Source organism: Lissotriton vulgaris, chromosome 3_1 (genome assembly GCF_964263255.1).
Source record: "Lissotriton vulgaris chromosome 3_1, aLisVul1.2, whole genome shotgun sequence".
Lineage (NCBI taxonomy): Eukaryota > Metazoa > Chordata > Amphibia > Caudata > Salamandridae > Lissotriton > Lissotriton vulgaris.
This window is the reverse complement of record NC_141689.1, coordinates 661,949,963-661,977,948: the sequence shown is the minus strand read 5'-3', so window position 1 is coordinate 661,977,948 and position 27,986 is coordinate 661,949,963. Positions and strand designations below refer to the sequence as shown.

The following is a 27,986-nucleotide window of genomic DNA, read 5'->3' as shown; positions in this document are numbered from 1 at the left end:
CGCGCATACGCTGCGCGTAAGCATAATGGTAGGTTTAAATGGGCTCCTGTGTGCCTAACACGTCACCCAGCAACTAGCCTGCTACCCAAGATGTCTGCCGCAAACCGGCACTACCTCATCCAAGATGTCCCCCACGCAGGAAGAAGCAGCTAAAGGCCCGCTAAAGCAGCGGTGAGTGTTTCCAGATTTTAGGTGCTAGCAATGTCCTAACAGTCCCCGTTACCCTCTCAGACAGCGCGGCGATTTAATTTAAAAATAAAGCGGCTAAGAGCCACGAGCAGTAAAATGGGCAAAATAATAATTAATTAATAGGCGCGACCCAGTAGCGCCGATCACGCAAACAAATAGCTTTAAAATTCAGCAAGTATCCTTCTGGACTGCAGCGCTTACCTTTCAGGGGGAGCGCCCAATCCTATCTGTCTTAAATGGGCTCCTGTGTGCCTAACACGTCACCCAGCAACTAGCCTGCTACCCAAGATGTCTGCCGCAAACCGTCACTACCTCATCCAAGATGTCCCCCACGCAGGAAGAAGCAGCTAAAGGCCCGCTAAAGCAGCGGTGAGTGTTTCCAGATTTTAGGTGCTAGCAATGTCCTAACAGTCCCCGTTACCCTCTCAGACAGCGCGGCGATTTAATTTAAAAATAAAGCGGCTAAGAGCCACGAGCAGTAAAATGGGCAAAATAATAATTAATTAATAGGCGCGACCCAGTAGCGCCGATCACGCAAACAAATAGCTTTAAAATTCAGCAAGTATCCTTCTGGACTGCAGCGCTTACCTTTCAGGGGGAGCGCCCAATCCTATCTGTCTTAAATGGGCTCCTGTGTGCCTAACACGTCACCCAGCAACTAGCCTGCTACCCAAGATGTCTGCCGCAAACCGGCACTACCTCATCCAAGATGTCCCCCACGCAGGAAGAAGCAGCTAAAGGCCCGCTAAAGCAGCGGTGAGTGTTTCCAGATTTTAGGTGCTAGCAATGTCCTAACAGTCCCCGTTACCCTCTCAGACAGCGCGGCGATTTAATTTAAAAATAAAGCGGCTAAGAGCCACGAGCAGTAAAATGGGCAAAATAATAATTAATTAATAGGCGCGACCCAGTAGCGCCGATCACGCAAACAAATAGCTTTAAAATTCAGCAAGTATCCTTCTGGACTGCAGCGCTTACCTTTCAGCATCTAAATTATGTGCCAAACATGCAAATAAAGCTACACATTCATTCATTCCCTTTGGCACATATAATTGCAACTCACTCCTTCACACACCTGTACACTTGCAAATATATTAATATAATCCGAAATTAAAATACATGTTAGAACAAGATATAAATAAACAGTTGAGCAGAGGTGCACAGACAAAATACTCAAACCCTGTAAACATTCACAGGCACAATGTATTGCTTCTGTAGAGGAACCAAGGTTAGATATCTCTCGGATCACACACCTATGCATAGATATTTACAAACTCATATACTTATGCACACATAAATATTAAAATATCCACCCAGCGCCATTATAAGAGATTCATATGCTGACATATTTTCACTTCACTGCAGACTATTTTGATCCAAAAATACACACATACAAATATATACCGATCAAACGTAAACAGTAACTATGAAATGGCATACATTCTGATCATAGGCACCTTTATTGTGCTTTACATACAAACTTGTATACAAATGTGCAGTTTTGACACAATAACTTGTGAATAAAATATATTTAAATTTCATTAACCATTAATTTTAAATTACATAACATCAAAAATGTTGCTGTGAAATGCTCGCTCTAAGTAAGAAACCATGGGCTATATTAGCAAAAGAAATGTGTGCGTGTGGATCTTGCCAGTCAACAGCGCACAGGCCTTGACCATAAAATGCGAGGCAATGTATAAAATGCACTCTGCAATTAGTTTGTGAGTCACAATTAGCACTTTACGATCCACTATGAATGTGTTTGAAAAATGAGCTTGCAATAAGAATGCCCCCTTTCTAAAGATGTGCAGCTGAACATAACAATGGTTTACAGCTGTGGGTATGGGGCAGTCCACAGGACTGGTACCTATCCCCTAATGTCCTTCGTATGTCAATCCCAATAGTTAAAATATTGCAGTCTGTTATGGAGGTCATCTGTCCCTTAAAGAGCACCAGTCCTGTATTATCAGCCAAGTCAGAAAGATTCACTTACAAATCCTGCCTCAACGGGCGCATGTTCACTATACCATATACCTTCAAGATGTATCTCACTTATGAGACCCATCTAGGCTGAAACCAGTCTGGCATTGCTTATGTCTAGAGGGGACCAGGCTTAGCAGATCGGGGTGGCGTCTCCCTTTTGGAGCATAACCGAATCTGATTTGCATGTGGCTGGTATCTTCATGTACTGGCAGAGTGGGCACAATACTATGCAACCCAAAGTAATTGCCAGCTTCTGAGATTATATCAATTATTCCCCAATCACTTTTTTTAGTTTTTCATTATTATTATTAGAGCAGCATTTTACAAATACTACCAAAGATCCACTTTTTGCTGTAATGAATCAGTACATTTATTGCAGTGGAAAATAAGCCCTGGATCGCAAATTACTTACTGTGCAGACCAAACAACTGCTTTTTAATCCAGTACTTTGACCATCAGGCCTCATATATACGTTAGTTTTCATGCAGTGATAACGACTATTCACAGCCTTTATCTACTTTAACTTTTTCTGTACATTTCTGGCAACAATGAGAGAAGGAATGGCTCCTGTGCTTCCTATGGCTTTATGAGTAATTGTATATGCAGCTCATCAGACACGAAGACAGTGCACGCACACACATGTTTAGTTACTGCCAATGGTTTTTCCACAGTTGCATGACATGTTACAGACCTTTTAATTGTGCCTGCTACAGAGAATTACCCATTGTAAGGTAATACAACGCATATATCTGCAGCTCTCTGAGCAATAGGGGCCATAGTCTGTGTCTGTATGATGGTTAATTTGAGGAAACGCAACCAATGTGCCACACTCTTCACGTCATAACCAGGCAACATGCTTGTCACCCTCCTAGCTACATGTTTGCATGGTTCAATAGGTGTGGTCAACATTCACTGCTATTCACTGAATACTTTATTCCCACCAGTCAGTACTACGTTACAAACAAACAAAACTTTCTGCAAATACAAAAATTAATTTTAAAAACTACATGGAAATGTAAATAATAAATATTTAAAATAACATGTATATAACATTTTAACAAATAATGAAAATTAAAACATTAAATAAAAACGTCATAAAAATATTACAAACAATATTAAAAACGAAATGCAATGTTATTTTACGTATAAAATATTTCTCTTAAAAACGAATTATTAATAAATGTAATTCATAAAATATGTTTATTCATAATTTCCTCCCTTCATATACCCCTAAAAAACACACAACACACACCTAAAATCAAAAACGAAAATACTTACACAATTGACCTAATTAATTATCAATTAAATAATTCATATTAATTAACAAACTATTAACTAAAATTAAATAACTTCCAACCCTGTACACCCATAAATCCCTCAACCGACTCACAATTAAAAAAAAAGAATTAACTTCACTAGTAACATAAATACATTATGTTATTTTCTACCCTCTAGACCTATAACCCCCTCAACCCACACATATAATTTAAAATAAAAAACAGTATTTACAATATATTAACATAATTAATTACCAATGAAATAATTAATATTATTGAACAATTGAAAAAATAATTAGTAATTTAACACAATTCATTATTATTCATTAATTAAAAAAATAATATTCATAAAAAAATTAATATTCATTTATTAGAACTAAATTACTTACCACCCTGTACCCCTATCAACCCACAGCCCGCTAGGGTACCACAAATAATAAAAATTACATAAATAAAGTTTAATCATGACTAGAAATATTGCAAATACATTAAAAAACACTGAAAATATTTAAACAACAAAAACGACATAATATACATATAAAATATATAACAAAATACATAATAAAAATAAAAACCGATGTTACTTACCTTAAAATCAATATTCTTGACCCGCCTGCTGGATTGATTGAGCATTCCACTTAAGTAGCACTTCAGACATGTCCCAAGCCTGCCATTGAAGCCTGTATGTGTATAGTTTTAAACCAGGCAAAAATACACATTTTGACAGGCCCAAACCTTCCTTTGTAAAACCTATGTCACCCCTAAGTAGGACCTCAACAGCCCCCAAGGGCAGGGTGCAGTGTATTTAAAAAGTTCAACATGTACTTTTAACCCTTCCCCGCGGGGCCAATTCTCCTGCTGTGCTGGGGGGAGGAGGGGCGCGTGCAGTGCCGCGGTGCTCGTGACAAGCTCAGCTCGTCACGCAGCACAGTGGCGCTGTGCTCATGATGAGCTGAGCTCATCATGGCCACGCCCGTTTCAATTGAACACTCAGCACAGCGAGGGAACTATCCCCGTGTGTGAGCGCCGCGCGTGTCATGATGAGCTCAGCTCGTCATGAGCACAGCGGCACCGTGACTCATGACCAGCTGAGCTCGTCATGAGCACAGAAGAGGTTAAGGTTTACACTTCCTGGTAGTGAAAAACTCTTACATTTGTTTTCTCTATTGCAAGGTTGGATAACATTGGAGTTACCATATTTCATTTTATGAGAGTAATTTCTAAATGGGAGCAGGTAACCATTTCATGTTTAGTTTCTCTTGGATTGTAATTTATAATCCTAATTTATGGCGAAGTCGGATATTACATTACAATTTTGAAAATGCCACTTTTAGAAAGTTCAAAGATACTAATTACAGCTTGTAATTAATCAGATTAAATCAATTTCCAAATTTATACCCAAAATTCAATGATAATCTAACTTGGTGTGCACTACCTCGAGTGGTTCCACCCTTCCGCCAATTCAAAAGAAAATTTGTTCGTAGCAACAGTGAGCTGTGGCTTCGATTCTGATTGATTGGACATTGTTTTGGTCACAGTTTGTGATTGGAATTAGGTAGATATGAGTACTCACTGCTTTTTACCTACACGTAGTGATGATTTTTATTATTAGCATGTTTTTATATATTCTTTCTCCTGCACACTTGATTTCATTCACAGGGTACTTTGGTACGTTTGGCAGTTTCACTTTTGTAGACACTTTTTAAGAATTTTTTTTGTCACCATTACTATACCTCAGTGCTCACCTAGTATCTAGTAGAATTTAGACACCTTTATTTCCATAATCTGGTGCTTCTCTATCATTCAACAGACTTCAGTACATTTCACGTTGTATTTTTGGGATCTTCCCGGTTCAACCAAGTCTATCATTAATTGATAATTGATGCTTTAATTCATACAGATATGTTTGAAAATAAATATCTTTGTGTAATAAGAATTTTGTGATACAAACTTTGATAAAGTCATTTGTAGAAATCCCCTGGAGAAGGGTGCAGACAGCTCCCGAAATGCATTGGGATTGAAGTTCGAACTGCTATTTCATTCCTTATGAACAGAATAAATGGACTGTTGGAACTTACACTTGATTTGGATTCACTTTGCACACACGGACACAAAGCAGTACATTATCAAGGCAATCGTGGTTAACGATTCACTTGTCATCATTCCCTGGATTAACTTGGTTTATGGAAGAAATATTACATGATGAATAATATTGTTCTCTCATGTTTTTTCATGTTTTTCTTTTATATGAAGTTTTTTCTTTTCATGAAGTGTTAATGAATTTTGGATGAACTGTTTATACACACTCATGTAGGAGTGTTTTAGGTAGTGCACTTCCTGTCTAGAACATTAAGCTCTAGAACAAATTTTACTTTTAGAAAGTTGGCATTTTCATGCCATAATTATTTGGTACCTGCAGCCTGTTTCTGGGTCACATCACTAGGTGTGGGTGATAGTTTGGCTTGGTTTATTCCTCTTAGATAGCCCAACAAAATGGGAAGCTAATGTGTGACTGGATGGGCCATCACTGTCAGGATGGGAGGAATATCTGGGACCAGCTCTAGTTACACTTGAATAGGTTGTGTCCTATCGCCACACAAATGACTGCATACCTCTATATTTAGCCTGGAGCCAGGGACTGGAAGGCAGGGCACCTGCACACTTCATAGGCATGCCTCTAGAAGCTTCTGTCCACTTGAAAGAAACAGCTGGGTTTAAATACTGGACCTTAGGCACCAACTCTTTACTACACTTCTGGTACTGCAGATACCCCACCAGGAAGAAGGACTTCTGTTATGCTGAAAGGACAGTCACTCTGCGGAAATGCTGTTCTAAAGAAACTGCAGTCCTTCAGTGCTGACATGCTGCCCTCTTGCCTGGTTGAGAAGGACTGGACCTGCATCTCTTGAATCCAGAACACAGAGTGACTCAAAGGGCTAGTTGGCTGGTTTCCGGAGCCAAAGCCTCAGGGACATAACAGGCTGCCAACAACCTTCCTCTGGCACCCAGATTCTGCCATCTGTGATTCTACCTTGCCAAGTATAGCCACCTAATCCTGAAACCTTGGAAGTGGGCTTAGTTAGCTCTGATAGCCTCTGTAGATCCAGCAGAATGATGCATCTCCTTTGCTGTGTGGTGCAAATCTCAGCCATACCAATGCATCTTCGCTGCTGCAGAGATTAGACCAGTCGCAAAGAACTACATTGCCTCTGCAGCCCGCAACACCATTGGAACTGCCCTACATGATGAATCATCGACACAGGCCCTCACATCCCTCGTCCACACCAGTCTCAATGATGACACCGCACTCCACATCACAGCCTTACAGCTCTATGGAACTGACAGATCACTCCAACTGTGGATCACATCCTCGACACTAGACTGTGCATCGAAGGCCCTGTCGACGGGATCCTCATTGGCAACACAGGCCCTTGCATTGCAGCATCGCCACATCTCAGAACCAATGCCTTGATTTGACACATCTTCGGCGTGGATCCTCGCAGTGCTCCACAAACCAGGATTTAAGGTACTACAGCGACCCACAAGCTGGGTCCCTGTAGCTGGCCTGTGCTCCACCATGGTCACCCTTATCTTGTGATTTTATCTCGGTCCAGTGCAATCAGATATCCACAGTTGGCGCTTTGTGCTTTTTCCCTAAAATCTTTGAAATTGCATATCTCTGGTTCTACTGATTGGATTAATGACGTTTTGGTCTTGTTTTCTTTATTAAAGACAGTTTTGTTTTTCTAACTTGCTGTGGGATCCATTTTGTGTGGTGTTTTCACTTTACTTCGGTTCCTGTGTCTCTAAGTTAGACCTGATTGCTCTATGCCAAGCTACCAGAGGGTTGAGCAAAGGTTAATTTAGGATTGGCTTGTGCTTCACCCTGACAAGGATTTTGGTTGCTGCTTGACCAGGGCTCACCCCCTAGCCAACCAACACCCAAATTTCTCACAAATGTCCTTTTGGAACTCAGAAAAATGCTATCCTGGAAAGTGAATTACCTGGTCAGCAGGATCAAACAAGGTGTGGTTTCACAGTAGCTTAGAGAAGACACCCCATGTGCTGTCCTGATACAGAAATCCCACTTAAAAGGTAATGACTGTAAAGCACTCGATAGATACTGATATAAGATGCTTGCGTAATCGGGCTACACATCTGATTCCAGAGGTGTTTTCTCCAAATAAACAAGTTTTCACCCTTGATCCCCTGCCTAGCATGGGTAGATGCCCAGGAGTTGTACGTTACACATACTGGGCAGTGGGAGTGGTGGACATTGAGCTTTTGCTCAGTATGCATCCCACCTAGCCTGCACACTTCAGCCCTTTCAGATATAGGCTCACTATTGTTACAACACCACTTCGGTATTTTGACACTTGGTGGTGATTTAAATGCAGCGGCCAATGAAGAATGAGATGGAGGAAATCCAAGAGGAATGTGGGGGAGGCTTTGGCCCTTACTGGAATTCCAAGATTTGCTACCCTTAATTGGCCTATGGAGGTTCTATAACCCCTTGGAAAATCCATACATGTTTTACACAGGTGCCCATAGCAGCTCTTCGCAAATAGATTATCTTCTAACAAAGTGACTGCATGTGAGCTCTTTTACTGAGGGTAGACACCTGACAAGGGTAATTTCAGACTATTCACCTATTTGGGTAGATTTGAGTGTTAGAGCTGGCAGGACTGGGAGGGAGTGGACCATTAACCCCTGAAAAAGGGAGAGACTGAAGGGGCTTAGTACAGGTTCTGTTCAAAACTTAACAGAAAATAATGAAGCAGTATACTCTGCAATCACACAGAGAGAGGCATACAAGCCTGTAGTGAGGAGACAAAAGGGGAAAAAAGAGGGAGTGAATGGAAAGGCTTGAAGTGGAGGTACTGAACATAGAACACCCTCTTGCTTTGCAGGAAGATACTGACCCTGAGACAACCAGTTCAATCTGATTTTAAGCCAAACAGTTGAACAAGGCTTAACCTCTGCCACCAATATGGGGGGTTTGGGGTGAGATGGGGCACACAAAAGCAAACACTAGTAGTCTAGGAAGATCAGTACCTTTGATGGACTAAAACAAGGCTGCGTGTTGGCCCCCCACCTTTTTTATTTATTTATGGCCGACTTAACAGCAAGCCTTGACCAGACCAATGCTCATCCACCGCGGCTAGGCAATCTCCGTGTTACACATCTATCCTATGCCGACGATGTGGTTCTACTTAGCCAGACGAGAATAGGCTTGCTACGTCTATTGCAAGAACTGACCAGATACACAAAACAGAACTTGCTAGAAATAAATAGCAAGAAAACAAAGATCATGGTTATACCCCCACGCCACAAAGCACCACCAACTTTCACAATAGACAACGTTAAACTGGAAGTGGTGGAAAGTTATAAGTATCTGGGGATACAACTGAACAAGCGCCTTAATTTCTCTACGCACTTCAACGGCATTGAAAAGAAGGGCACTGCTCTGCTGCATGCTTTCAGCAACGTAGCAACCAAACTCAAAGGCCCTCTGGTTACCCCCCTACTAACTGTAATGAAAGCTAAGCTACTCCCAACAATAGCATACGGGAGTGTATTACCTCATGGTAAGAGTGCACAGCTCATGGACAAAATTCAAACGAAAGTCTACAAGCGTGTATTCGCCTTACCAAACAACGCATCACCTGCACAAGTAAGACTTGAATTTGGTTTGCAATCCCAAGTGCTGCTGAAAAAGTATGAGACTGTCAAATTTCAGTATGATGTCTGCATGAATCAGGAAATTGAGGTCTATCGCGCCATGTGGGAAGCAATACATAAGAGTCCCAACTCCCACTATGCCAAGTACTTAAGACTATCATAGAAAAGACCGAGTTGGCAGCACTTTGGGAAACCAAGCTTCCAGTTCTATCGTTTAAACAGGTGGTAAAGAAGGCTGCCAACAGGCACTCGTTGCTCAACGACAAGTTAACCTTTAGTCATCGAACCCACGCCTGGATAACAATTCAATCATATAAAAAGCCTGTACCGGCAGCCTATCTAGACCTCGCTTTCTCGCCATTTATTAAACATAAATACCTAAATCTAAGGCTGGGCAACCTCCCAACAAAGGCTGATCAACCAAAATGGAGGCCCCAAGAAAGTAAGGACTGCGATTTATGCGGCGCAGGAAGACAAGACCTCATCCATCTGATTTGCATTTGTCCTGTTCTGAATCAGGAACGTCGGAGTTGGCTAAAGGCCAAGTTCAAGGAACATGGAATTCGCACCTGTCGGTCTGCGATCGTACAATTCCTATGCTCAGCGGATCCTCAATTCATCTGCAGAGCAGTCAAATTTATTGCCAATTTTGAGAAAAAGTGAGGGCTATTGGCAAAGACTTGAACCTGCAACATGCACTCTTTATCTATGTGGCTGAGCCATGGTCCTTCACAAGTTTATCCTGAAGTTCGAATGATATCTTCATTTTATAAATGTTATTTTTCATATAGCAGTGTTAACTCCCTGCTTTTTAAACATTGTGGTATTTTATATTTTGTAATGGTTTTTATTAACTATACAATAAAGAATTTATCCACTGTGATGTTTGACCTCTTGAGCAGATCTACATGTTTGCGGGGCTGGACAGACTGGGCTTCGGCCCTCAAATGGCAGTGGATTGGACTCTTTTACAACTGACCAATGGCTAGTGTCAAGGTTAATGGAGTGTGTATTTGAATTAAGATGGGGAAACAGATAGGGTTTCCCGCTATTGCCCATATTGTTTACACTGGCACTAGGGTCCCTGACTGCCTGGATCTGGCAGGGTCCATTGATTAGGACCCTGAAATGAAATAATGCCTGGGAGGATAAAATGTCTATCTATGCTGACAATGGGCTGCTTTTTGTGGCAGACCCTGAATGCACAGTGTCTAGAGTAATGCAATGGTGATAAGCTTTAGCACATTTTCATTGTATAGAATAAACTGGGGCAAGTGCCAAAAATCACACCTTACAGGAGGAATACTGAAATTGACGAATGATTGCAAGATACCTGTTCTAATGGAGGGGTTCCAAAATCGGGGCATAAATGTAACCAGGAATGCAGGAGTATTACTTGATCAAAACCTCTTCTCATTTCTTCATAAGTTTAAAAGTGATGTTCAAACTTGGCAGGCTTTGCCTCTGTCATGTCTGGACAGGAAGTCCCTGTGCAAAATGATGTGCTTGCCCAGGTTTCTCTATGTGGTCAGGAACACCCCTTTTTGCATTCTTGTTAAGATCTTATAAAACTAGAGGCTGAAATGCATTTATTGTTGTTGGATGCCCCCCTCATAGTTCTAAGCAAATTTAAAGCTGAAAAGTATCATGGAGGAATTGCTCTGCTGGATATAAAGAGATATTATTCAGCCTTCCAATTGTAAATTAATACTTGTATAGCGCACTACTCACCCGCAAGGGTCTCGAGGAGCTTGTATGAATACCGCTGTGGAACCCATCCTGGCTTTCCCTGTGAGGCGTCCACTCCTGGGCACCCCCAAGGTGGAGGCCAGGCATCCTTAGCGTTGTGGGGGCCATTGTGGAGATTAAGCAGGCTATTGCCCAGAGTGGGACTCCATGATTGGAATTGGCACCGAGGCGAGAATTATCAGGTCTGTGGAATTTTGAGCCCAAGACCCGCCGAGGCGGGGAATTGAACCCTGATCCCAGGCTAGACCTCTGCATCAGGGTCTGCCGCTCTAACCATTGAGCCACACTTCTCAATTGGCCTTTTGTGGTAGCAGACCCTACTTTGCAGTACTGTAAAGACATTTCTTTATCTCCAAAAGATTTGCCCACTCACACCAAGACAATAGTATAAGACTAGTGGAAGGTGAGAGCCAACTTGGGATGGAAAGGAAGACTTACCGAAGAAACTGTGCTATTGGACAGTGATGTGTTGGCACTTTGGAGTCAATTATATCCGTTTCTGACCAACATTGTTGGTTTCAAATCCAACCACCTAATTACAAAGTAGACATTCAGATTTTAAATTGATGGGCCCTTCTGTCGGAATTCCGACAGGCTCAGAAGCCCGTCGGCCAGTCGGAGAATGGCCCTTAATCTCAATGGATGGCATTTCCGCTGTTGGGATTACAATGCTTGGTTTCGGACAAACTTTCCATGCTGGGCTTTCCGACATGGAATGCCTGTCAGAAAGCGAGTTTGGGGGCTCTTAGCAGGACCCCTTTCTCCTTGCAGCCTCTTGTTGCAGGCCAAGGGGTGTGATCCCTGCACCTCGTGGCAGGCGCCTCTTAGTGCCTGCCCAGCGGTGCAGGGATGAACAAAACTTCCCAATTCCCTATGGCCGTAGCACAAGCTCCCATTGGGAAATGTAAGTATGCGGCCGTACCATGGCCGTTCGCATCGTAATTAGGCAGTTGGGACCACCAACTGGAGGCAGGTTGGTCACAATTCCCAGATGATATGCCTCCGACCAACAACATAATCGGCCCCCTATATTGTTAGTGTATAAAAAGATCATGAATAACTTCTCTGACACCCTACAGAAACTTAAAGTGGACTGGGAGGTGGATGTCTGCGTTTTTGAGGAGAGGGGGTGGTACCAGGAACTAGGGCTCCCAAAAATCATGGCATTAAGATCTAGGTTGAGACTCACACAACTCCATATCCTGCATAGGTCCTAATACTCAAGAGTAACTGTACTCAAGATGGGAAGGAGTGACTCAGAAATATGTCTGAGAGGGTGTCGCCAGGTTGGCTCCTTTCTCCATGTTCTCTTATCATGTTCTCGGGCACAGTCTTACTGCAAAGAGATATGGAATGCATGACTCATGTAACAGAAATTGGATTGGCCAGCTCTGCTAAACAATATGTATTGAATATATGGGGGGGGGGGAAATACAGAAACTCTGAAGTACTTGAAATTATGGATGGCCTGAGACTAATAGTGGTAAAGCGAAATATTGGCAGATTTTGGTTCGTCAAAGAATTGTCATTCCTCAGTGACTGTAGGAATGATATGGGCTGGTGTATGCTCGTTGAAAAAGTGATATATGAGGGTCAGAGTAGCCCTAAGAAGTGGGAGAAAATATGGAGTACATGGTATTGAGGATTTATGAGTGGCTGCTGGCAGTTTCCTATAACATGAGATTCACTCTATTATTTCCCAGATGGTCAGACAACAATATGTGGGCTTCCCAGGCTGGTCCAGAGTTGCGCTGACTTATGTTAGATGTCAAGTCTGTTTTGTAACTGATGGAGACCTGTTGTTTTTTTTGTCTACTTATAAAATCAATAACACGATTTTGAAAAGTCTATAAAAACCACTAAAGTTAAACTTGCCTATGTGAAGAGTTGGGTAGAAGAGTAGTTGCAAACCCATTTAGATTACAATGAAAAGAAAAGCATTTTGAGGATATGACTGTCAGTGAAGGCAACTGGATTATGTTAAAAGCCCTGAGTACACTAGCAAAAGGTGCTGCAAGATTGTGTGCTAAGGATAGTGGTAAAACATTTCGTAAGTATGTGTGATGAATAATAGTGGAGCAGAATCAGTTTCCAAGTTCCCCAGGAATGTTCATGACAGTGAGGTAATGTGGGCAGAAAGCATTTGTGGTGGCAGTTCAATTGATCAAACAATCTTGTATGCACTTATGGAGAATTATGGTAGGAATAGGGAGTCATCTATAGAGAATTTGAAATCTGTTGAGCTTGATGGCTGTTCCACGGCTGATTATACTAGTAAGCTGTGCATTGATACCACTAAGCTTAACAATCAGTGGTATGATTAATGAGTGGTAATTCAAAGATGTTAACCAACTGTGAGAGGTCTACTTGCAAATATCCTGGGAAAAGGGTAATTTAAATGCCTAAATATCTGAAAAATGATATCATATATGAAATAATTATTTTAGAATGTAAGGGATTTTGCGTTTTTTGGTTAAGGAGTTTTACAGGTAGTGTTTACCCTATTTTGTTCTTTTTTTACTTTATTATCTGATAGTTTGTTTATTTTCCTATTTATGAATTTCCTAATGCTGGGTTTCAATTACAATTTTCTGGAATACACCCTGATGCTTTCAGATGAAGTTTCTCGTCGATTATCCTGGGTATTCTGAGGAGTGTCCTGTTTTTTGGTTGCAGGTACTCTGCCTGGTTACACCTGCTCTTACAAACTCCTTCATATAACGTCTGCTGCCTCCCATGCTTCTTCTTATCTTTTTCCTTCTTACCATTAGAACTCAGTCGCAATAGATCTGAAAGTACTTTGTGCCCTCTTGTTGATCTTCCTTGAAGTATCCTTCTGGGTCCCTCCTTAAAGTCTAGACTTCAAGCCTGACCTTCCAGGACAGCTAATACTCACCTAGATATTAATGCTATGTATGTTTAATTCAGGACTGTTCTTCTGCTCTTTTTGCTGTTGTCAGTCCACAAGCCAGTATGCTTTGGTTTATATAACCCCCCTTCGCCTCAATTCATGTGTAGCCTTTGCTAGCTGTTGTACAGGTTCTGTCATAAATGCTAAACTCTGCAAATAAATTAAAACTAATTCAAACAAAGGTATAACTAGGCAATCCTGTAGGAAGTACAGGTGCATTAAGTGTTTGTGTTTCTTTCATTTGCCTCAATATTAACCACCTTTTTTCATGTTTACTTTGCAGTTACTGGCTGACAAATAAGGTGCACATCAAGCGACCAAGCACAGGACTTCTCATGTACACCCTTGCAACCAGATTCTGTGATGAAATTCACCTGTATGGATTCTGGCCATTTCCAAAAGATTTAAATGGAAATTCAGTGAAATACCACTATTATGATGATTTGAAGTATAGGTATTTTTCCAACGCAAGTCCACATAGGATGCCTCTGGAGTTTAAGACGCTAAATATGTTGCATAATAAAGGAGCACTTAAATTAACAACAGGCAAATGTGAACAGCAATAGAAGTAAACAAGAAGTACAACCATGAACTGAATATGCAGCTCTTCAAGAAGATCTGTCTGGCTTGAATTCAAGGAGTTGATTTTGCAGTATGTACTAAGCAGCTGAAAAAAAGAAGCTTGTCACTTCGGCTCCTGCTGATTTTTTTTCTTTGCAAGGTGCTATAACATTGAAGCATCCCAAATCCAAGGGATCTTGCAAGTGCCACTTTTACTAAGTGGAAATCTTGAATGTAAAATAAGAGTTGCTTTCTTGATCCAAACAAGTCAATAAGTATTCTAGTCTTGGAGCAGGAAAGAGCTTCTGGCTTCTTGTTTCAAGACACAGCAGCAAGAGGATGTACAGTATAGAAGCCCTGCTCAAAGAAACATTTGGCTTAAATAATTGGAAAGTGGTCAATGAATGAGTAGAACAGGTAGAGCCACGACAACAAGCAGGTCAACTAAATGCCTTTAGTCTTTACTGTGTCTGACATTGTACAATAATCTGACTTTTTTTAAATGTGGGGTGGAGGGTGTTCTTTTTTATTGGTGTGTGAAAAGACGGGGTCTGGCACCCCAGCAAATGTAGCAAAGCTGATATTGTCTGATAATCATTGACTAACGCTCATCCTCAAACTGGCACCAACGAGTGGAAAGATTTACCCAGACACAAAATAATGTAGATCTCTTGAGCTTGTAGTAAATCCTCATGATTGTTTATCTGCTGTGCTTTATCACATCAGCGAGTATGGGGTGCTCCTAAAGGACGTTAGTGTAAAGTGCAGTTTGGGAGGTGATCAAATACAAAGTAGGTGCCCTTACTTTTGGTACCAAAGATTACACTGATTTTGTAGAATACAAGCATTTTTATGAAGATAAAATGTACACTTTGTACTGTGATGCTGTGCTGCTGGGATGACGACTGTGGGCGATGAGAATATCATGACATTTCACGAACATCATTATCGGCGTAAATGAAGAGTCTTGTAAAAGTTGCTATCTCTGAAACTGACCTCTTGATGGTTTGAAGCTCTGCAAGATCTTCACTCTAGAGGGCTTAAGTGGCTTAGCAATTACATCTGAGAGCTAGGTTTATTCAATATTTCCTACACTAGCACAGCAGCCAGTTGCTTGGTGACATACTGAGTCAAACCAAGCTGTATAAAAGTGCATTACCACAGTGTTAATATTGTTCATTCAAAGTGTAGATGGTCAAAATAGTGGGATCAATCAACTTTTCTCTGAAAATAGGGATTGATTTAAGAAATTAAATTTTAAACTAGCTGCTCATGTCATGTGTGGGCCTGCAGCAATATGCTGTCACAGTATTTGCGGCACGATTCAAGGCCATACCGTGGCAGGCCTTCATAACATAATAAAACAGTACTTAACATAGCATAATATTTCATAACTTCAAATAACATGCTATAGGAATAGAACAAATTATCAAATGGTTTCGTCATTCTTCTAAACAATTGGTAGTACTTTTTATGACAGCAATACCATCAATTCAGATCACATTTGCCTTTTTATAAAGGAACCAACCACATGTAACTCAACCACACGAAGCCCCTGAGAGAAGACGTCTGCTCCAATTTGTGGACTCCTCTGCTTGATAGGCCTGCCAGCTCCAGTTAACTATCTGTTTTTGTGGGCTTTGTGAGTGTTACTAGACTTCTGTAGCTGTTCTTTTCATTATTGTGTAGCACTTTAGCACCTTAAAAATGCGTCCTAGCACCAATCCGTATCAGTTTAACAAATCAGAAAACGATCACTGTTACAAATAATTAAATACCAATATTCAGTATAAAGACAAAAAAGTACTTACTAGGGTGGTTAGATTGTTTGCAATTAAAAAAAATGGAGGTGCTTTGACATGTCTAACCTCTGATTTTAAGTCAGAGAAAGGTTCGCAGAGACAATGCAGAATGCTGCTCTACTTCATCTTGTGGAGAAATGTAACCATTTAAAAAACATAAATATATATTTGTGTATTTTTTGTCAGTATGTTGCTGTAATTTGGTCACCACCAAAATGTATTATCAAGACTCTCCTCTGTCAGAAGGGTATCACGGATGGGCTTACACCCATCTGTGCCAGTCAGGATCAATAAGTACTGATTACAGACATCAGTGAACACATTGGGTTTCATTGTGTGGCTATTGCTGTAGGTTTATAATTGTCTCTTATTGCTCAGGCAACTATCTGTCAAATGCAGTAAATACCTAATTATGCTACAAGCATTGCAGCAACAGAATCGCATTAATTCACAGGCAATTACCACTGTACATTGTTTTATTAACAAATAAAAACATAAATATTGAATTCCAATCATGCACATTGTTAGCTGCTTTTTAAAGGAAATCTTCTTTTAAAGCTAGCTTAACCAAAATAAACATGCAACTGAAAAAATACATAATGTTAAAATGGTCTTTTATTGCCATTTCATGGTTCGGGTTTAGAAACAACTAGGCCATGGGCCTCGTGGTTTTTGTTGTCGCCAGAACCTCTCAATGGCAACACTAGATCTTATTACACAATTGACCGTTATGTATTCTTTAAACATCGCTCCATTAATGTTCCTGATAAAGTATGCCATGGGTTGAGACTTCAATCATATATAATGCATGGGAGGCTGCAATCGCTGAATTTAAATCTGTCTATAATGTCCTCATTACAGGTGACTTGTGCCCTAGCCACCTGTAACAAAAAAATGACGTGGCTCCTTAGTTATAAAAACGTATTACAGTTTAGCTCTGACGACACAGTAGCCACTGCCAGAGCCAGCAGACCAGGGGAAAGTCAGGTCACAAAGTATAATTAAAGCTGCACTTTAAAAAAGTCAATGAAATGTGACTTTTTATTCATCTGATCTGTTTTTCTACATGAACAGTGATAAGCAGAAAGGAGATATTTATGGCAGCATGGCAAATCAGAGTTCCATGACCTTTTAAAGGACTATATGTTCACAAAACTCCTCTTTGATTTTCAATAGCCTTATGATATATGGAGGAGGTACTTTATCCCATGCATAGTTGATACACAGTTGTATTTCACCATAACGAAACCAGAAATTGACACACTGCCTCTTCCATGTCTAAATTTAAATGTTGGCTAGACTAAAAAGCCAGATAGATTTTCACAGGGAATGAAAGCATATGGTGTGATAGCTAGTTAATTCCACCATCGTCTTTAGGGAAATAGTGGGGCATATTACCAAGCAATAGCGATAATTATCGCTATTGCTTGGTTAGAGAGAAAAATTTACCGCTGAGCTGCGGCGATTTTTACCCCAAATAAACCTTGGTATTACCAAGGTTTATCGCAAATGCGATAAAAATCGCCGCAAAGCATATGGCCGGGATGCCTGTCACCCCCTCCCAACACAATTCCCAAGGATGGGAAGACGGACGCAGTTCTGAACTTTTGGAAGGCGGGAGAGAGTTACCCTCCCGGCCGTATTTATTAAAATATGAAACAAAATTAAAACATTAAATAAAAGTTTCATATCATGTACAATTTTCATTTATTACATTTCGATGAAGACATGTTCATTGGCTAACCTTAACAAATCTCTAATACAAAGGTTTTCCTAGCCGAGTCTAACATCCTGCAAATGCATACTTTCTAAATTAAAATTGTACATCCTAGCATTACGGGCCAACGGCAAGGTCGCAACCGGTGTCAGATCCCTACTACCAAAACTCTCGCCCTCACGGTGTGAGTGGCGGCCGCGCAGAGGACTGTATCCTCTGTGCCAACTCCAATTTCCCTTGTCTTGTTGGGGGCCCCCCATTTCAACTCGACGCCATCTTAAAGGTCGTCCGAGGACCCGTGTGAGGTGTCTGTAAGAAGGCAGCGTGGACTCCCCCCCCACCCCACACTGTCTATCACATCCGCCGTCGCGGATATCCGGGCCCCGGGAAATTCGTAGGAGGGGCATATAGCCGCCTCCTCCCCTGGAAGGGGCCTATGGCCGTCTTCCCCTAGGTGACCCATACTTAGTGGGTGCCACCTCCCCGTGGGAGGGGCCAATGGCCGCCTCCCCCCGGGCGCTCCCATCCATAGTGGGTGGCACCCCCCTCTAGGGACCTTGAAATTACTGCTCACCGATCATGACCTTACCGCCCGACCAAAAATAAATACGACATTTGATTACCTACTAAGGGAAAAAACATCATCTTGTCTACTTGCATATTTGTCTATGCTACAAGAAAAAACAGTACCTTCAGACAGAAATCATATCATTAAACTAGACCTTCATATACCGCAACACAGAGGGAAGAAGATGTTTATCAGAGAAAAAAGACTTTATTGCAGAACTAACATTGCCATAAGGGGCTGGTGGGTGGGTCAAAATTGCTCCTTGTTCCGTCGAGGGCTCACGTGCAACGAGTGGGTGCAGCTTCCAAGCACAGGAACAAGAGGATGCTTCTTTGGATTCCCGCTCTCTTTATTCCTCGTCGGGAGGGCGTGAACCCTCCGCTGGTACGCCTACTGGGCGTGGCCATCAGTGTAGGTGTCTAGGACAACCCCTCTTGGGTGGGAAAAGGCGCGCCCCGGCTACGCCGCTTTGGGATTACCAGCCGTGACACGCCCCCGCCCAAAATGGTTTCCCGGGAGGATCCGGGCCCCGACCATACGTTCGGGGGGACCGAGTGGTCGCCCCTTTCCATATGGCCGGGATGCCTGTCACCCCCTCCCAACACAATCCCCAAGGATGGGAAGACGGACGCAGTTCTGAACTTTTGGAAGGCGGGAGAGAGTTACTCTCCCGGCCGTATTTATTAAAATATGAAACAAAATTAAAACATTAAATAAAAGTTTCATATCATGTACAATTTTCATTTATTACATTTCGATGAAGACATGTTCATTGGCTAACCTTAACAAATCTCTAATACAAAGGTTTTCCTAGCCGAGTCTAACATCCTGCAAATGCATACTTTCTAAATTAAAATTGTACATCCTAGCATTACGGGCCAACGGCAAGGTCGCAACCGGTGTCAGATCCCTACTACCAAAACTCTCGCCCTCACGGTGTGAGTGGCGGCCGCGCAGAGGACTGTACCCTCTGTGCCAACTCCAATTTCCCTTTTCTTGTTGGGGGCCCCCCATTTCAACTCAACGCCATCTTAAAGGTCGTCCGAGGACCCGTGTGAGGTGTCTGTAAGAAGGCAGCGTGGACTCCCCACCACACCCCACATTGTCTATCACATCCGCCGTCGCGGATATCCGGGCCCCGGGAAATTCGTAGGAGGGGCATATAGCCGCCTCCTCCCCTGGAAGGGGCCTATGGCCGTCTTCCCCTGGGCGACCCATACTTAGTGGGTGCCGCCTCCCCGTGGGAGGGGCCAATGGCCGCCTCCCCCCGGGCGCTCCCATCCATAGTGGGTGGCGCCCCCCTCTAGGGACCTTGATATTACTGCTCACCGATCATGACCTTACCGCCACAGGCCGGATAGTTGACCGGCTATCCGGCCCCCCCCACAAACTCCTCCTAGAGGTCATGCTCCCTTAAACCCCTTAGCCATGCTATGAAGTCTCCTATGAGTAAGACATTCCCCTCCCGGGACAAGTGAACCCCATCATCGAGATACATGCGATCACCCCGAATACACCCATGCGGAATACTGTGCAACTGCGCCGAGCGAAACAACCTACCAATTTTGTTGTTGACCTTCTTCACTGAATGGTTCAGTGCTGACACCGAGAGGCCCCCCCGCCATACCTTCCTGGGAATCATGTGGGACCATGCAATCGTGCACCCCGGGATTCTTTTCGCCAGCCAGCTAACGGTAGACAAAACTCGCTCGAGTAATACTCGCCTACCGAGTGGCACCATGTCATTGCCCCCCAGGTGTACTATGATTACAGATGGCGGTGACCTCTGCCGCCCTAAGAGTCCCTCGACAAAAGATTCGAACTGGTCAATACTGAGCCCGCCCCTTCCGTGGAAGGTCACTCTGTACCCGTATTCCCCAGCTGCGTGAGTCGCGTCACCTTCTTTGAATACGTCCCCGGCCCGCCTCATGTATGAGTGGCCCACGACCCACACCACTCTCTCCTCAGCCGGTGAACTCTGACCACTGGTCCCCTGGTGCCGGGTCGACTGCACATTCCGCCCCGCATAACATGCTTGCGAAACTGTAAATCAAACAGAAGACAAGAAGCGTGAGTGCATTGTAACTTGACTTCACAACATGTGCAACCGCACATACCTTTTAAAACAATTCGAGGACCATCGTCCTAACAGTTTCACCTCTTCGGCACTCTGACCCCTGGCTGTAGCCTCAGTAGCAGCCCCTATCCTAAAGGAGTGGGTCCCAAAATCGCACGGGTCCAAGCCCGCCGCTGCGATTGCCAATGTTAGTACCCTCTGAAACTGAAACCTCGTCAGTGGGGTGGCATCGATGTGTCTCAGCAGACTCCCACCCCATGTGTCCGCCCTCAGCGCCAAATATTCCTCAATTCACTTTACCGGGCACATGGGGGACCCTTGCATGCGCTGGACAACAACACTGTCTCCCATAGCTCTCTGGTCAGTCTTGGACTTAGCTATTGTGACTACCATTGAATCACCCCTGATCAGGATGTGATCCCGACACAGACCTCCCTCCACATCTTTCTTATTCTTTGCGACCAGTTCGCTCACCCGCATAGCCCCATGGAACGCTAATGCGAAAGCGGCCCGGAACAGAACTGCTTCGAATTGGGAGGAACATGTCGTGGGTAGTATCGCTATAAGCAGGGACAACCTTTCTAACCCAATCGGGCGCCTCTCGTCTACTCTACGACCCTCAAGGCGCTGCCAGCCACGAAGGGCTTTCCTTGCTAAAAAGGAAGATGTCTGGTCCTTGATGCCATGCACCTGCGCCATGAATGAAATAGCTGCCCGGTGCCTATTGGCCGTTGCCACTGATCGGCCTTCCCTGTGTAATGCTACCAGAAACCTTAGGAAGCAATCCTCCTGACCCCATTTCTGATCCCTTGCCGGACCCAAAAATGCACAATAGTAACGAAACGCTCCTTCGTATGCCTTCCTCGTCCTGGGGGCTAAGCTTGCTGCCACGAGGTCTTGTAATCCGGGGCACCGAGTAGCCAGAGTACTTCGGGGAATGGTGCCGCCGCTAGGTCCGTAGTAGGTAGATAACCCCTGAACGCCTGCATATGTGAACGAGAGAGTGCATCAGCAGCATGATTCAGTACACCCGGCACATGTTTCGCCCTGAACTGTACATTCAGTCTCATGCAAAGTAGTACAATTTCCTTCAACAATCTCAATATCCACTTGCAGCGTGCTGCCTGATTATTTATACATTCAACGACAGTCATATTGTCGGACCCGAATACCACAGAGCGATCTCTGAACTCATCCGGCCATGCCATCAGAGCCACCAAAATAGGAAATAGCTCGAGGAACCCAATGTTACTTGTGAGACCGCTGGTGTGCCACCATGTCGGCCATGTTTGCGCCGACCATCGGTTACCAAAAATGGCACCAAATCCCACGCTCCCCGCCGAGTCAGTCCACAAACCTAGCTCGTCCGAAGACGCTGGTGGCTTGTTCCATACCACTCGACCGTTGAAGTCCGCCAGAAATGCCAACCAGATGCGCATGTCCTGGCGAACCTCTGCAGACAGTCTCGTGCGGTGGTGTCCTTCCTTGAGACCAACCATAGCTTGTGCAATAGAGCGTGAAAAGGGGCGGGCCATTGGTACCACCCTCAGGGCAAAGTTAAGCTGACCCACTGCCTGTTGTAACTGATGCAGGGTCACTTTCTCCTTACTAAGGCACAGTTCCAGGGAAGCCCTAAATTTCGCTACGTTCCCTACCGGCAAACGGAAACATCCCTCCACAGAATCGAGCTCAATTCCCAGAAACTCCAGTGAAGTAGATGGTCCAACCGTCTTACCTGGTGCCAATGGCACTCCGAATTCCTTCATGAGAATGCAAAAATCCTGTAGCGCCAGCGCACATTTTGTGTCGCCGGCTGCCCCCAAGAACAGAAAATCATCTAAGTAATGCATAACATGGCTATGCCCAGTGGCCTCGGTGAATGCCCATTCCAAAAAACAGCTGAATTTCTCAAAATAAGCACAAGAGATGGAGCAACCCATTGGCATACATCTATCCATGTAGTAACGTCCTTGGAACACAAAGCCTAACAGACGCTGATCCTGTGGGTGTACCGGGAGCAACCGGAACGCCGACTCGATATCTGACTTCGCCATCAGCGCTCCGGGCCCCAGGCGATTCAACATGGTGACGGCATCATCGAAGGATCCGTACCGCACCGAACAAACTCCCGGGTCAATCGCATCGTTCACCGAGAGACCCTTCGGAGCTGACAAGTTATGGATCAGCCTAAATTCCCCTGGGTCTTTTTTGGGGACTACTCCTAACGGGGAACAGATAAAATTTGTTACTGGAGGGTGCTGGTATCGGCCCGCCACCCGGCCCAGGGTAACCTCTTTTGCAATCTTCTTCTCTACCACAGCTGGATTATGCCGAGCCGATAGTTGGTTTCTACAAAGTGATTCCCCACGAAAATCCCCCGCCGGGATGCAGAAACCATATATGAATCCGTTCCTCAACACCCCAGCGGAGACATGATCAGGGTATTTGTTTAGCCAGGGAACCATTGCCATGATATCAACGGGGGTAGGTAACGGTACGCAGTGGTCCCCCTCAGTCTTGTTTAGACCCCCCTTTACCTCCCGACCCGCCATTTTTGGATCTGCACGAACTTTCCGGGTGCGAGGAATTCCCACAACCCGCACACGCATGCCTGAACTTACATGCCCCTTGCGGTCTGGAGCAGTTACCTCTATTAAAGCTCCAACAGACCCCCCACTTTCCCCCATTCCCACCGGTCTTTGGTTGGTGATCGCCACCGGCGCCCGCTCAAAAGGGTACCGCCGGCTGTTGGCGGGAAAACCCCGACCCATTCCCGCCTGGCGAAGACGTCTTTGTCGCGCCCGGCAGGAGCTGCTTCTGCCAAGAAATCGAGTCGAGACAATCCCACGTCAGAGATGAATCGTACTCTTTGGCCTTACGGAACTTCATGTCGTAACCCATCCATTCATTCCCCTCATATGTTTCATAAAAATCCATTATACGTGCTTGATAACAAGACAATTCGGGTAATACCTCGGGCTTACGCTCCCCAATAATTGCAGTAAACATCGCAAAGGCCTTGGCCCAATTTGTTATTGTCTCATCCACCCTGAATCCCGCCATCTTGGCTCGCCAAACACTTGGGTGCCACAAATCTTTCTGCGTCTTAGCATACTCCATCTCGCGATGGTCAGTCAACAGAGAAAACATATTAACATACTTGTCAGCCCATATTAATTCTTTTGTGGCCAACGGGATGTGTTGAACCACTCTCTCCCGTCTTGAGGGCAATGAGCCCTCCCCCGCAATTGGCAATGCCTGCTTACCCGGTTCGGTTGTCGTTCCCGCTGTCTTTTCGACGCCAGCTGCCGGTCCTTCCGGGGTCACCTGTGGGGGGACAAGAGGGAGATTCGCCTTTGTGGCATCTCGCGACTGCCGCAACTGCTGAATTAGTAACCTGGCCTCTTTGGCCGTGTCTCCAGGTGCCGTAACACCCACTGTATTTCTGCCGAGCCATGCAGCCAAATGGGCGGCCAATTCAGGTGGCATGTCCTCCTCGTTGGCGGGCGTAATCACAACCGGAATCGGCTGACCCGCGTCTGGGAGTACCGGGGCCTCGACCGGAATGGCGGGGCTCACCGGGGGTACCTCGGGGACCGGGAGCTCCCCCCCTGGCGCCCTATTCCTGACCCGTTTCCCCCTACCCTCAGGGGCGACTCCCGGCAATGCCGGGCCTATTACCTTCTTTGGTTTACCCGGATTGTTCATCACAGCCATCTGCTTCTTCATGTTCGCCATATCTCGGCCAAGCGCTGGGACCATACCAACGTTTCGTTCGATCTTCGCGATTCTGCTCACCAACATACGAAGCATCTGGTCAGCCTCGGACTTCTTTCTGCCTTCTTGCCAGACATTCCTCTCGAATATTCGCTCCAAGTCGATCTAAACGGTCCTAGATCTTTTAGCCTCGAAGTCGCTGAAAGAGAAACAAAAGAATTACAAATTCTCAAAATTGCTCCTTGTTCCGTCGAGGGCTCACGTGCAACGAGTGGGTGCAGCTTCCAAGCACAGGAACAAGAGGATGCTTCTTTGGATTCCCGCTCTCTTTATTCCTCGTCGGGAGGGCGTGAACCCTCCGCTGGTACGCCTACTGGGCGTGGCCATCGGTGTAGGTGTCTAGGACAACCCCTCTTGGGCGGGAAAAGGCGTGCCCCGGCTACGCCGCTTTGGGCATACCAGCCGTGACACGCCCCCACCCAAAATGGTTTCCCGGGAGGATCCGGGCCACCGACCATACGTTCGGGGGGACCGAGTGGTCGCCCCTTTCCATGAATATCGCTGAAAAGTCAGCGATATTCATGCATTACCGAGCTAATGCTCTTAGCCATGTTATCCACCTCCCATTGGATAACATGGCTAAGAACTGCTCAGGGCAGGTGTTAGCTTTTGGAGATATTCGCGCTTAGCGGGAATATCTCCAAAAGTTGGTAAGAGGAGATAGCGATGTTAGCGACTGTTTTCAGTCGCTAACATCTTGGCACGCCCACTTTGCATGTCATTAGTGATAAATATCACTGACATGCAAAGTGGGGCCCAAGATGGTCGCTATCTCCTACTAGCTGTCGCTAACTGATGTTAGCGACAGCTAGGTAATAGGGAGATCATTTTATCTCCGCTTTCTTGGCTTTTAAAGCCAAAAAAGCGGAGCTTAACCCCCTTGATAATATGCCCCAGTGTTTCCAAATAGAAAGTAAAAAGCCATAAGCTTTTGTTGCATGAGGCATTCATTACAACCTCTCAGATACAATTCGGTGGGGATGAATGGTTTCCCAGCCAGCCCAGGATTAAGGATAATCATTCTCTAATCACCTCCGGAAAACTACCCCTAAACAAACATCTGTTATTCAGCGCCAAGATACCCATAGTGGGGAACGTGCGCTTTACAAGTACACGTTACGTTAAGTTATGTTATTATCAATGTTCTCTAGATGATTGTATTAAACCCCAACAGGGCTGACTGACAATCAGGCCCACAAATTACAGGGAAGGGGATTTGTGCCAGCCTGGTGCAGCTCTTATATTGTAGAAGGGGGATAAATCAAAGTGTGAGAATTCCCACAAACAAACCAGTTTGTGGGCGTTCCCAAACTTCGAAGGCAAACTACACCACAGAATGCCACGCTTCTACCCCCTTCAGTAGGATCTAGGTCTGTGGAAATCTCTGCACTCATGGCAAATATCCTCACACTCCTGAATGGGTTTAGCCCTGCTAGGAATTCCATCATTTTTATACCTTTATGACCAAATTTACCTTTCCGAAAAGGCCCCAGACATTTTTAGGCATGGAGATGATAGAATTCATTTCAGGGCATGTAGCCTTGTAGTTGGCAGCCTGCCTGAGAGCATTCACAATATTTCTATCCAATGGACATTTTGCAAACACATTAAGCACTAGCTGTTGGAGTACAACAAATCTCTTTAAACAATCATCCCCACAAATGCCTCTGATGCCTACCTTGCACCACTGCCAACGATGGTTCAGTAATCTGAGGGCACACGGGTGAATCATGAACAGTTTGTTGTTCACAAACGCTGAGATTCATGTGCTTTCACTCAGCTCTGTACGAGCGTTGTGCCTTTGTCTCTGTTCCCCTCTTTCATAGAATAGATCCAAGGCAGTGGCGGAAATCGACGATTTCTACCGGAGCAATGGTGCCTACAATTCTCGGGAGGCAGGGACGGTGCATCGAAAATGACACCCCTTCCGTTTCTCCTGCTCTCCATCTGCCTTGCTTAACAGTACTGGTGCATTAATGTCTTGACAAACAGGTCATTTACATATGGCAGCTTTCCGACCACTCCTACCCACATTTTGTGCCATGTTAATTATTGCCCAATTATAACGTGTAAATTGTATATGGAGCTGATTCCTGCAAAGCATTTAAAATCCAATTATGTCTGAGAGCAACTGTCTAGAAGTAATAACGGAATGAAATCATTTGGGAGAAGCTAAGTGAAGTCAGAAATTGGTATCCTGACAAATTCGTATTACTGTACATGAATTAGCACTTGATTGATAAAGCTCGAGGGGATATTGGATGCTGCATAAAATAATGTGTTTATTCTGAAGACCATGGATACGACCATTAACAAGACGAAACTTGTACTTTTTGGTGTGTTGAATGGGTCAAAGGTTTATGAACTAAATATTATGGGAGCAACGCATTTCAGAGGGCAAACCAGTTCATGATGTTGTCTAATAAAACTATGTCGTGATGCATACTGCCAGTCAGAAATCTATGTTTTATCAAGACACGTAGGATCCCAGAGATTTTGGTGGCTCAAAAGTGATAGATTTCGTTTTTGGAATAAGCAGTGTTGGATTCAATATTATTTGCATTTGCATATATCAATATGTTCATTTTAAAGAATTGTGTAAGTTGCAAAAGCACAAATAAGAGAGCAGCGTTCACACACAGTACTACTGAGCTTAGACAACCCAGCATGTAGTTAGGACTTTAAGGCTTTTTAAAACACAAAGCGCCCCTTTCAATATCTGTATGTTATTTTGTGTAAAATGTGCTGTTGCCTTCTTATCATTTGTACAACTGTAAGATTAAATTATTTTCGTTTTTTATTAATGTGTTAAGAGTTTTTAATTGGTTTTAAAGTAACTGGCACAGTTGCTTGAGAAAAAGGTGCGTGTCTCTCTAAATGGGGTTGGCGCAACATAAAAAACCATGTCTAAAACTGTGGTTCGTAAGAAACAACCGAAAGCCTTTTTCGCACTGATACAAATTATCGATAGAGCTTATTGGAATTTTTTATATCTACTCCATATGTCAATCATCTTTTGAATGATGACATTTCTTTACCAACCCCTTTTAACACTAGTTTGACAGAATGTACCCATGTTCCTATGTGCCATTTTACAATATAACTCTAGAAATCTTGCCAATAATTTTACTGTCCCCATTCATGAGTAATATATTTCTATAAACAATACAAAATCTAAGATCACTTCACTTCAGATTGCATGGATTCAGGTAACCATTTTATTTTAAACAAATTATTACAAATCTTGCATAACTGCAAAGAATGAACTTCTGACATTTCATTTTATTATGACGTCTTATCTTTCTCAACAGCTATAGAAGAATCAAGTGTGTCATCCGTGATATCCCTTAAAATTCGGTGTTTGATAGTATAAAAAAAATGTTTTCCTGGGAAGCCTCCTTGTCTGTACTGTCCAAAGACTCATACGTTTCTTTAAAATGAAAAATTAATGTTCACTCTAATAGCTAATGTTCACTATAATTGCCTCGCTTTGCCACTGATAATATAGACCTTGGGTTCTGAAAAGATGCTCAGATACAGGTATGACGTTAACCATGTGAGCTTTATTGAGCATCAGAGTACATGATGGGCAGCACTGACTGGAACACAGAAGCTGCCTACATTGAAGCAGAACCATTCTACCTACTCCCACAATCCGAATCCCACACTGAGCAAAGAATGTTTCATAAGAAA

The 27,986-nt window shown here is 43.9% G+C and overlaps 1 protein-coding gene across 2 annotated transcripts in view; it reads left to right on the top strand.

The window, feature by feature from the left end:
- The window catches only part of ST8SIA4 (ST8 alpha-N-acetyl-neuraminide alpha-2,8-sialyltransferase 4), a 511,314-nt gene extending 484,221 nt beyond the window's left edge, over positions 1 to 27,093 (top strand). Inside the window, exons 5-6 of one of the 2 annotated variants that reach the window (XM_086960965.1) lie at positions 14,075 to 17,538; positions 25,191 to 27,093. In XM_086960965.1, the coding sequence (XP_086817091.1) occupies positions 14,075 to 14,357 (283 nt within the window). In that variant the 3' untranslated portion in view covers positions 14,358 to 17,538; positions 25,191 to 27,093. Of the gene's footprint in view, positions 1 to 14,074; positions 17,539 to 25,190 lie in introns of those variants that run through there. The other variant, XM_086960966.1, reaches the window with a different exon arrangement.
- Positions 27,094 to 27,986: the final 893 nt, after the last annotated feature.